This window comes from Cottoperca gobio, chromosome 9 (genome assembly GCF_900634415.1).
Source record: "Cottoperca gobio chromosome 9, fCotGob3.1, whole genome shotgun sequence".
Lineage (NCBI taxonomy): Eukaryota > Metazoa > Chordata > Actinopteri > Perciformes > Bovichtidae > Cottoperca > Cottoperca gobio.
The window spans coordinates 29,991,725-30,003,728 of NC_041363.1; the positions used below are offsets into that span (position 1 = coordinate 29,991,725).

At 40.1% G+C, this 12,004-nt stretch overlaps 1 protein-coding gene across 2 annotated transcripts; it reads right to left on the reverse strand.

The window, feature by feature from the left end:
* Positions 1–319: 319 nt before the first annotated feature.
* On the reverse strand, positions 320–9,298 carry LOC115013862 (VIP36-like protein). 2 transcript variants are annotated; one of them, XM_029440403.1, is made up of 8 exons: positions 9,059–9,298; positions 8,271–8,389; positions 7,896–8,013; positions 6,374–6,456; positions 4,745–4,906; positions 3,764–3,836; positions 3,201–3,320; positions 320–2,401 (listed from the first exon to the last, which is right to left on the reverse strand). In XM_029440403.1, the coding sequence occupies exons 1-8, from the start codon at positions 9,261–9,263 to the stop codon at positions 2,259–2,261; spliced, it is 1,023 nt and encodes a 340-aa protein (XP_029296263.1). In that variant the 5' UTR covers positions 9,264–9,298; the 3' UTR covers positions 320–2,258. The 2 variants fall into 2 exon arrangements, with proteins under 2 accessions (XP_029296263.1, XP_029296262.1); XM_029440402.1 differs by having other exon boundaries at positions 3,722–3,836.
* Between the last annotated feature and the right edge of the window lie 2,706 nt (positions 9,299–12,004).

The window sequence follows — 12,004 nt, forward strand, 5'->3', positions numbered from 1 at the left end:
ATTTTGTTTCAATAACCTTACTGAAAAATGTGTTTTAAATGTTCTGTAGAGGGGGGGGGAGCTTATTACTACATTACAGGAGAGGGAAAAATGGTAAATGGACTGCATTTAAATAGCACTTTTTCAATCTTTACAACCACTCAAAGCCTTATGTCTATCTAACACCTGCAACTGTGTGAATCTTCCACCCCTCCCCTCTCTACTGACTGTCTTTAAGATGCATGAACACAGATATACAAGTGTTCTTCCTCACCCAGACTTGCACTCTCTATGATTGTTGAACCTTCTCTGGGCAGAGAATAAATACTCCAAAGACCAGTTTATTTCTCAAGAATCTTCTTTTCAGTATTATAGACTTCTCTGGTAATTTGTATACAGACTTAATTAAAACTTTCCACCACAATGCCACATGCTCATCAGGAGTGATAAACATCCACTCACACACTGTTGGGAAAGATACACATTATTTTTTCCTCCTTTAATTGTGGAGTTTCTTTTAGGAAGTTTTTCCTTGTGTGGTGCGAGGGTCTAAGGACAGAGGGGGTCGTATGCTGTACAGTCTGTAAAGCACACTGAGACAAATGTGTCATTTGTGATATTGGGCTATATAAATACATTTGACCGTCATGGTCTTGACCAAGGACACTTTAACATGTTGACCACAGGGGCTGGGGATCGAACAACCAACTGTTGGACGACCACTCTACCTCCTGAACCACAGCCGCCTCCGACTGTCTGAAAAATACAATAGAAAAATTGACTGTTCTTTTATCAGCTAGATGATATGTGTACCACATACAAAACTTAAAGTCTAAAGATTCAACCTCCTGCATTGGACAATCCTGTTTAAAAAATAAAATAAAATCTGAAGCATTAATGAAGTAATTATTAAAAGGGTTGTAGAGCGAGACAAAAATAATAGATTACCACATGAACGAAGTCTCAATAATTTTTTTTACTGAAAAACTAAACATAGGCTCTTCACTGTTGATTAGAGCATTTAAAGCAGAATTGGTTTATCATTATTATTCACATAATCAACTACATAGATGTTTGCCACAATGATAACTGGTGAATGGGACAGTGAATTCCATGATTACAACAAACAGCTTGACATACAGTAAAGAAATAAAAGCACCCAGATATAGAATTAGAGGAAAAGAGAAATACCATTAAACCTTTTAGCGGGACAACAATATTGGAGTATGTCTACACAACTTCAAGAGGCTATGTTGGTAGTTCTAACCCTAAGCATGACCATAAAAATAAAATCTGCAAGAATACATAGCATTTATTAACTTAATGAAAATCTCCTGAAAGGTTTACGGTCACAAAATATGAATGTAATTTGCTTTACTGAAAGTTAATTAAGGACATTATCTGATTACCAATGAATGAATTGAGTGCTGGAGCTTGTTGTGTGAACTTTACATCTATACAGACATGTATTTTATTCTCTTGATGCTTCTCTACAGATTAACACACACAGATCAAGCTTGACAGCAGTATTTCATTAAGCAGGGTTGTGCAGTTTTCAGTGCAGCTGTAGCAACTTCAGAAAGTAAATGAAGCTAAAGAACTTGTGATGCCAACAGAAAGTAAGAGAGGAGCTCAGAGGACTGGAATAGAAAGTACAAGCTTGTCTTTATCAGTCCAAGCTAGGCACTTCCTTCCTTAAAGTACAACAAAGAACACAATGTTTTATCAACCACACATTTACAAACAGCTTACAAAGTGTTTTATCTCAAATACATGGGAGCTCAATATAATTGGGCTTTTTCAGTACAGCAAGAAAAAGTGTACAATGATGTACAGGTTGATTTGTCTGTGCAGCAGCAGTCAGATTAATGCTGCACGTTGGCAGCACCAAGTGGCAGTAAGAGGTAACTACACTTTAAACTGCAGTGCCACAAAATCCTGTAACATGTCAGTAAACTTCGCACAGCGACTGATTTTAAGGTTTATGTTTGTTTCTTCCTGTTGGTGACATCAGAAACTCATGACCGTTTATTTTTAAATCTACAGAGTCTCAGCTAGTACAGATATTGCTGTGTACTTCAGAGCATATTTCAACATCAAGCAGCTTTAGAAAATATTTCACAGCTGGCTCACCTGTTCATCTCGGCTCTTTATGTTCTCTGGGCTTCAGACCCATCAGTTTCTTGTATGGTTCAGTACAGCTATGGCAGTCTTTGCATTGTTGTGATGTATGTTAATTAAGAAACATACATTGTGAAAACAGTGAAACAGTTCTGTGATCAATAGAAACGTTTGCGTCGGTTTTCCTTCCAGCGGCCGTAAACAATGAGCCCCACCACTGCCAGCACTGCCAGGCCCAGGATGGAGAAAAGGAGGGTGAAGAAGAACTGAACTCTGCTCATCCCTTCCTCCTGGACTTCCACTGCAAAGCAAAAATGATGATTCTTTAGAAAACAGCTCAGGGTTCACTTTAACTTTGTACAACCACTCCATGAAGAGGTATCTATTGTACATGGCTCTCCTCTCACAGTATAAAATCAAACCAAAGTTAGCTAGTCCAGACAACAACATTTAGTTATGCTACTGTTGGCATCATGCTGAGAAAGAAACTGTCCATCTTGAGTACCACACCTTGAACAAAGATTGCAGGGGACAGCATTTCCCCTAGAAACACTGTTACCGTATTACAGAGCGATTAAAACATGTTTATAAATTCAAAGTTTAAAGGAAGGCTCCACTGATTTCACACCTGAAATTAAGTTTATTACATGAGATCAGTTGTATAATGTCTTCTGTGGTTCCGTAGGGAGCTTTATAAAGTTTGCCAAAACACCGTTCATCTTAATCTAATTTTTGTGGAGTATTATTGAGTAAATGATGATATTACAGTGCCCTCATACAGGCAATATATAATCACTATTTGTACTCTGTAACTGAACCAAATGTATAGTTTATAAATCTATAATTAGCCTAAACGGGAAGAAAGGGAAGCCAAATGAAAAATACAGATGCATTATGGGTAGTTTTTGGCCCAATTCAAGGTTTAAAGGGATATGTTGACCTCTGCTTCTTTGATTATGAATATTGTTTTGCACAGAAAAGATGAGTCAGGAAAAAACAGAAAGTTGAGAGAGTACTCAAACCAGCTACTCATGAGTGATGTAATATCTTTTAAATCATAAATTGATACAGTATTGAATTGAGGGGCATGGTACATCTACCTTGGAACTGTTCCATGTTGTCAACTCCGGGGATTGTGACCTCCTCTTCCTCCCCTTCTTCCTCAGGTGTCCTCTCCACTGTAAGCTGGTACAACTTCATAGAGATGATGTCATGGTTATCTAGAGCAACATGCACAAGTCTATTTAACACTTGAATAATGAAGTCACACAAACCATGTGTCCATTCAGTGTTTTAGCTTCTTTGGCCTTTGAAAGGGAAGATGGTTCTAGAATTGTTCATGTTGTAGTGCTTGTAACCCAAATTCCCAAAAGATTCAATTAATGTAATTAAACAGAGGTTCTCAGTGGCAAAGCAGCCTTCAGATCAGGGATGGGCAACTTTGAGGATAGGGAGGGCCACAAAATATGTGTCCTCACTACCAGAGCGTCACTTTGTGACCATGCACTTCCATCAGTAGGATACTATAGCCCACAGGTGTCAAACTCGCACCGGAGCTCCGACAGCACTCGCACCGGAGCCCCGACCATCCCTGCTTCAGATGGTTCTTGAGATTTCATACCTGACAGGTCTCCAGTGGCAGAGGAGGCACCAAAGAAATAACCTGTAGGTAGCCGCAGTCCCGTGATGTCAGCACAGTCTTTCCATTCCTGCTTACCGTCTACGTCCACCATGAGCTGGAAGGCGGAGAAGGCTCAGTATAAATCTATTAATGCTAACAGTTATCTTTATACACGTTTTACATTTTCAATATTTGACAATGGGAATCATTTAACCTTAGAGATTTTTAAACTTTTAACATCATGGTTTTAAATCCTGCTTTGAAGACTTTTCATTGAATAACATTGTATGTGCCAGGGGTGTGGCTATGCGTCCTGCATCTGTAAGGCATTAAAACCCTAAAGGACGCAAGAAACTGACTATTGACACCTCCAAGTGTAAAGTGTGGTGAGGGGAGGGTGGGCACGGATTAATGACGCGTTTAAAGTATCAATAATCACGATAGAGAAGCAGAAGTCAATTCTTGTGCCTGGCTATTCACACCACAAGCGCATTTCCCGGATCATTCATATCCTATATAATACATCATATATCGTGCATTTTAATGCTAGATTCTCTCATGTCAAGCAGAGAAAATAGACTAGGATATAGGTAGCTTCTCCTAACATCGTGACACACCCAGTACAACCCCAGGAGGAAATGCCCTTGCTGCAACATATGTGAGTCTTGTGATAATAAAATGACAGAGGACAGCTTGTTACTACTTTGTTAGTCAAGTTTCATGTTTGCAATAAAGGTTTCACATCATTTTTCACTCAATTCTTTTTCTTATCACTCACTCTTGATTTGTATAATGTTAACCACTACAATTTGTGAAGAAATCACAAATGTTATTAGGGACCCACTCAAATAAACAGCTGGTGAGACCCGCAGACTCGCTACATTGACAACCTATCAACATTACTGATTTATTCTATTTCTGACACAACTATCTATCAATATATAACATACATATACAAACGGCAGTCTAAAAGCCAAAATGTAAAGACACTATCAAGCACACCTTACTTTGAAGCTTTCATACCGTGAGTCTGTTTTTTGAGTATCTGACAAGGAGAAACGTGTCATAGATTGCGTTGCGCGTCATAGCCGTACATCCCCCAAGCTCAGTGTGCCGTCCATCATAGTCGTGGTTATATGACAGAGTTCCATTTCCCAGCATCACTGACACATGTGGAAAAGCCCTCTATGAGGAAGACAGGGGGTTAAACACACAACACATACACATAGTACACCAGGGGTCGGGAACCTTTTTGGCTGGGAGAGCCATAAAAGCCAAATATTTTTTTATGTATTTCCCTGAGAGCCATATATTTAATAGATTTAAATGCAACTTTATGCGTGCATTTTTTTAAGAATAACACTTCTCCGAGTACTAATAGCGGTATCAGTGTTTCATTGAACACGTGCTCTTTTATTAAATAAACTAAATGCTTACGTTATTTATCTCATTTATGAGCACGTTTCCAGTGTTTACTGCACGGGTGTCAAACTCAAGGCAATTATATCCGACCCGCGAGAAAATATCATATCTGTCATAACTGGCCCGCCGGTTTTGGTAATTAAATCAATGCATGGCACAACCATTCGAGAAAGTATCTAAATATGTGAATGGAATGAAAGTTTTTGGAACGCAAAGGGAAACGCACCACAGATCTCTGGGACGATGTGAGCTGGACTGTTTGTGCGACATAACGAAGCATCTCACTGTTAAACCTGCAGCTTCAGGGCCGTGTGATCACGGACATGTATCATGACGAGCTGCCTGTGGGAGACTCAGATGCAGAAGGAAACTTTGGTCACTACGTGTTTCCAAACACTGACAAACATCTGCACCGCTGTGTTCCCGACAGCATTCTGCTGACTTTGCAGCTCAGATATTTTAATTGAACTGCTCAGCAATCCGTTTGCAGTTGACTTAAATATGTTCTATATCTTTTTGCACTTTATCCAATATGCGTATCCTGTTCAATAAATGTGGACCGTGTTTGGCCCTCGACGTAGTCCTAGTTTTTAATGTTGGCCCTCTCTGTGATTGAGTTTGACACCCCCAGTCTATTGCTTGCTTTGTGCAGTTTCTCCTCTGCTTGGTTTCGCGACGGGCGGGGCTCCGCCCCCTACACACACACGTGTGAACACACCTGCAGCCAGAGACAGAGCGGAGGAAAGGAGAGGGGAGAACTAAAAACAAATCCGCTGCTAAATGTTTTACTTTAAAATGACACAATATAATTATTTATTACCTGTTAATCATGTTAAATGTCAGCTCAAAATTGTCTGCGAGCCATATTGCGTTATCGAAAGAGCAATATATGGCTCGCGAGCCATAGTTTCCGACCCCTGTAGTACACCAATACACTGTTATCTAAGTTGTACCAGACACCACTGATAAATCAAAACACATGTATGCGATGAGGCAACATGTGATGGTGTACTGGTTAAGATAAAGAAAAAATAGCCGTTTCTGATACTTCATGAGTTGCAGGTTGTGTCCTCTGCACATTGGAGAGGGTTGCAGAAAGAGAAATATGACATAACTGAAAATAAGAGGCCACTCATGACGAACAGGTTGTGCCATGCAAGGCTTTACATTACTAAACACGAACAGCACGATAACACAGGCATGAAACACAAGCTACACACTGCCACTCACATCATGGCTCTTGTCAGCATTGGGGTAAGTGTCCACAAATATTCCAAGTCCAATGAACTGGTTCATGTTACCAAACACAGGACCTGTGATAAAAACAGTGAGATACATCAAAACAGCACAGAATTTTTGTTAGAAACCAATCTATAAGGCCCATTCAGACTGGATTAATATCATAGGGCAAGGTCACACTGAAAGGTGACGTTAAAACACTGCAGACCACTGATTAGTCAGAGAGAACCGTCACTAGTACGTCACAGGACGTCCTGTGTGACTTCCAGTGTTTAAAATAGCTAACTACTGTCAACAGCGTATTAATTTTTTTAAATGGCAGCCGCCAAAAGTACACCATACTAACTATCACATCATTCAAAATGTTGAAGAATTCAAATCAATAGAATGTTACAGCTTTAAAAAGATTGAATTAATGCACCAAGCATAGTAACAACATTTAAGAAAGTATGAAAGATCATGAGGAATGCAATGAAAATATGGTCCTGGAATAGATCGTGTGCATGTGACGTCACGCTTACGTCCCAACCCGTAAATCAGCCATGTTGGATGATATACACAACCAAGACGGCGCCCGTTCGTGTGGGAGTTTCTGCAACGCTTCGTAATTTTCTTTGTATTTAAATGTCTAAGATTGAAAGAAATTGCCAATCGTGTGCGCAGTGTATAATTGTGGTCATAACGCTACTCGTGACCCAGAGAAACGGTTCTTTAGATTTCCTAAAATCATCAAAAACAACGATCCACAAAAGAGGGATGAATTGCTGTCTACTGAACGCCGTAAGCTGGTTTAGCAACATAACTCGTAAGGATTGTTTTTGTTTGTCTTGAGACTACTTCACTTGCGAAAAGCAAAGCACCAATGTGAGAACATGCTTTGCTTAATCCAGCCATACAATCACAGTGTGCGAGGATAACATCGCCGCTCTTCTCACTCACAAACCACGGCTTGAGCGGTGTATCTCGAGCTCTTTGCGAGTGATTTACACGGGCATGTACGAGCACCCTGTCATCTTTCACTGGTTTGGTAAGAAGACTACCAACCCAGCCAGAAACAAAGAAATTATAAGCATCTAAGCTCTTGTATGCCTTCATTTGTGCGTTGGTTGCCCACAACGTTTGTAGCACAAGGTAGTTCACAATATCCGGATATTCAATCGGCGGTAATGACTCCAAATCCTCAATATAATCCGACGGCTTTAGCGTGTACGGGTCACGGCCGCAAATTTGGACTTTTTCCCTCTGAATCTTGCCTTTGCTCCAGAGAGTCAAAATACTTTGAAGAAGTCGGAGTTGTATTGCTGTTGTTGTTCGCTTTAGACGCCATTGTTGATTTGTATATCATCCAACATAGCGTTGCACGCATACGTCACACAGTTTTGTCACGTGTTTGCACACTATCTATACTGGACTCCATCCTGTTATTTTCACATTACATTAAATAATTGTAACTGCATCTTGTTCCTTTTGTACGAGAAATTACAACTCTAGACTTAATCCAGTTTCTACCTACCATTCTGCATGCGATCTTTGGTTAACCAGATAGCCATGCCATCCCCATTCAAATTCTTCTTTCCCTGGCCGTGGATTTTAAAGTGCACTTTAAGCTCCCAATCCCGCAAGAAAAAAGGCTAGAAAGCAACAGAAATGAAGAAAAGCAGGTTATTCCTGTGTTATGCCATGTGTAGTAATCATTTGTCAACAGCATTGTGTAACAGGCTATTCTTATATTCATAAAATGTTTACATGTTATCTAACTTTAATACCAAGGTCATTGTAAGTGGTCATGTATGTGACAATTTCAGAGTTAATGTGTGAGAGCAAGGCAGATTGTGACTAGTAATGATGTAGTGTTGCTGAGTTTTAATGTTTATTGCAGTAGACTTACAATTCGACTCCACACTGCTCCCTGTCTGCTCTGCAGGTCTGGAGTCAGCCTCACATGATCAGGTGTAACCATGGCAGTGCCCATGAGATCCCACTGAGAAGAACTCGAGAGTGCCAACCCTACAAAACAGTAACATCTTTATCATTTTTTAGAGATTCCTCCAAATATTATCTGTCGATGGACAATGCAACAGAACAGGAGGCTTATTGTACAAACTGCCGTCTAAAATCTCCGAATTGTATTTAATGTTACATAACGTTACCGTCAAAATACACATCAACTAAATTCCAACTGCAGACATGTTTAAACATTATGTTATTATGGTAAATTCTGCATATACATGTTTGTTTCGCAGGGTGAAGTGTAAGCTCCACTTTATTAACATTCACCTTAACTGAAACAACTATCGTGGACTATGGACTAATAGTTACGTTAATGTCAGCTATTATTTTCCGTATTTTGACATTAGCTAAGATTTGTAATCACAAGCGGCTAAGGGGCAAATAGTTATTCTGAGTTAATGATTATACTCAGCAGTTTATACAGTAATGCTACTACATTTGAGTGAAATGCGACTACATTTGAGTGAAATGCGACTACATTTGAGTGAAATGCGACTACATTTGAGTGAAATGCGACTACATTTGAGTGAAATGCGACATTTGAGTGAAATGCTCATTTACGACTAACCCATATTGTTGGTTAGCTAATATTAGCTTAGTTACACTTGTTAGCTAATAGTTGCGTTAACGTAACCGCTAACCTAACCTAGTTGACAGTAAACTTACCACGGTACGGTTTTGCCAGAGAATATTCCCGCTTCAAAAACTCCTCAATAAAGTCCTGGTCGTCTGCCAACGACTGGCTAATCAATAAACAAGCGGTAACAAACAAACATGTTGATTCACGGATGTTTTTCAAATGAAACATTGGACATAAAAAACAGAAACTTCTCAATCGTTCCAGCTTTGACTTGCTTACAGTGGCAACCATCTTTACACTCTGGCTTCAAACTAAGCCAGTCACGTGGTTTCAGAAACACCTTACTTCCGGTTATTACTTTCCAAATTAAAAGCTCTCTGAGCTACTTGATTAGATGCGTAAAATCCATAAAATCTATGGTTAAACCAATCAGTGTATTCATTAATAACTGTATCTTAAGACAAGTGGTGGGAAAAGTATCAATATATTTTACTTAAAGCTACAGTTTCAGAGAGCAGCACTTAAACACCGCTGTCATACATAGGCTATATGACAGCTATACACATGCATTCATTATCAGAATCAGAATCTGAATCAGAATCAGAATTTGGTTTATTGCCAAGCAGGTTTTCACATACAAGGAATTTGCTTTGGTGTGTATGTGTTGTGTGTGTTTTCAAAGCACCTTATGTATAATTGGAAGTGTTGAGGATATTATAAACAGGGCTACTTACTGGTAATGTGGTGAATACTGTTTTATTATATTCATCTAATTTGAAACAAACTCATGTCTCCTTGGTTTTAAAGAAGCAACATCTTTGCACTTTTGTGTGAAGCCTTGTAGCCATAGCTTTCCTACTGTTTTGAATGGACTGGTTGCTTTCTGTAATGAATTAGGGTGATACAATTAAAAGTGAAAAAAGTAAATAAATAACTTGATATTATACCCCAAAGATTTCTTCTTTTAAAGATTTTGAAAACGTAACAGCAGCAGACCTAAAAACATCCCAGTCAGTACAGTCCAAACATGACTGAAGATCCTCCACAGCCTCACTGGACCACTTCTTTGATGTCCTCACAACAGAGCTTGAGTTTCTGCCTGTATGCAGGAATCAGGTGGACCATGGACCATGACGTAGTCAGAATGACCAAGTGCAGCACTGGGGACGGCATGATAACTGCCGCTGACACCGCTGACTGTGGTGTAACAGTGATCCAAAATATTCCTCTCTGGTCGGGCATTTAATAAACTGTTTATATTTGGGGAGTTCATGGTTGAGTTTTCCTTTGTTAAAGTCGCCGAGGACAATAACTAAGGAGTCCGGGTATGTCCGCTCCACATCCAGGATCTGATCGGCGAGCACGCATTGCGCATCCTGCACGTTGGCCTGCGGTGGGATGTAAACACCGACCAGAATGAATGAAGCGAACTCACGGGGGGAGTAGAAGGGTTTGTCAGTGAGAAGTAAATAAACTCCTGATTGTATTGTGTCACATTTAATGATTATCACATGTACTCGTACACCTCAATCAAAATGTATTATGTATTGTGTCACATTTAATGATTATCACATATACTCGTCCACCTCAATCAAAATATATTATTGCACAACATGTATTTCTGCACAAATGTATAATGAGCACTATTTAGTTATGAATGTGAAGCACTGTAGGTTCTCTTCAAAGAGTTTCAGGTCCACCTCCATCTTGCCACCTACAAGACGGCCCACCAAAGGGCATAACCGCGCCAACATGGACCAATGAGGGACGACAACACCCTTCTGTAGAGAATATTGCAAAATGTTTATGATGTTTTTGTACCACTTTTCACTTGTACCAACAGACAGCTAACTGGCTCTTTATTGATTCGGACTGTGGACTTGGTGTGTGAAAGTGTCCTCGGCTGAGGGTATTTTTTGACATTGCTGTCATCATCACTTTAAATAAATAAGTATCTTGATCAACTAGAAGTTTACTGGATTCAATTGAAAGACTATCTCAGCGCCCTTTGGGCTTCAAAACCCAACATCAGTTAATGATAAATTGTTCCAGAACAGGAGAACAGTGCTGTAGGATGACTGTTACATCGTTGCACCAGCCACTGTTGATATAAAAACAGATTCCCCCACCTTTCGCTTTGCCTGAAAGTTCTGTGTTATGATCCCCTCTGAAGAGTTGAAAGCCTGCTAACTTCAAATATGTCTGGTAATGGGGTACGGTGACCGCGCCTGCAGAGACTCATAAGCACTCCAGCGCGTTATCCCCTCCTCTGGTGTTTAAGCTGCATGAGCAAAGGTGAGCGCACCTTTGACCAGAATGTCCAATAATTCCACTGATGAGCAGAGAAACGTGGGAAATAAATCCATGGGAGTTGTTCCTCTGATGTTCATGAGCTCTTCATGAGTGAAAGGGTACCACAAAAAACAGAGTTTAGGAACAAAACAAGACAAAACAATGCACACCGAGGCAGCAGTCCGTGGCGCCATCTTAGATTAATAATATAATATCCCTACTGGCATTACTTCCAAAACTAGCAGGTCGACAACTTTCCTAACACAGCCGAACACCAAGTAAGTGAAACTAGTGATGTGTCCTTCCGTGTCGAGGATTCGAAGCGTGTGTCGAGTAATCTAGGATGATTTTTGTGAAGAGCGTATCAAGGTTTGTGTTGATGACGTATGTGATGACGTTCGAACTGGTTCGTGGGTTTGACGTGCGATTGGAAATATAAGGGGGGAACGAACCGCAATTGATCCCCCCCTCACAATTGGTGGATTTGGGACTTTATTGCGCGTATGTTTGCAATCTATTCGAGCTTCTTTTTTTTGCGATGGAACCAGCTAGAAAGAGGAGATTTTCCCCTGCCTGGGAACATTTTGAGCTGACCACTAGACGTGTCAGTCAGACACACTAAACCAGGGGTATTCAACTAAAATTCTAAGAGGTCCAGTTAGAGAAAATTTTCGCGAGCAAAGGTCCGGAGCATCATAATGTCTAACTTGCGTTATGAATTAGTGTGAGATATGTTGACG

Coding starts and splice junctions, on each gene's coding strand:
- LOC115013862 (XM_029440402.1), bottom strand. CDS start 9,263: ATGGTTGCCACTGTAAGCAAGTCAAAGCTGGAACGATTGAGAAGTTTC. Junction 3,321..3,721: donor TGCCACTGGAGACCTGTCAG/GTATGAAATCTC, acceptor ATGTTGCTCTAG/ATAACCATGACATCATCTCT. Junction 2,402..3,200: donor CAACATGGAACAGTTCCAAG/GTAGATGTACCA, acceptor TTTGCTTTGCAG/TGGAAGTCCAGGAGGAAGGG.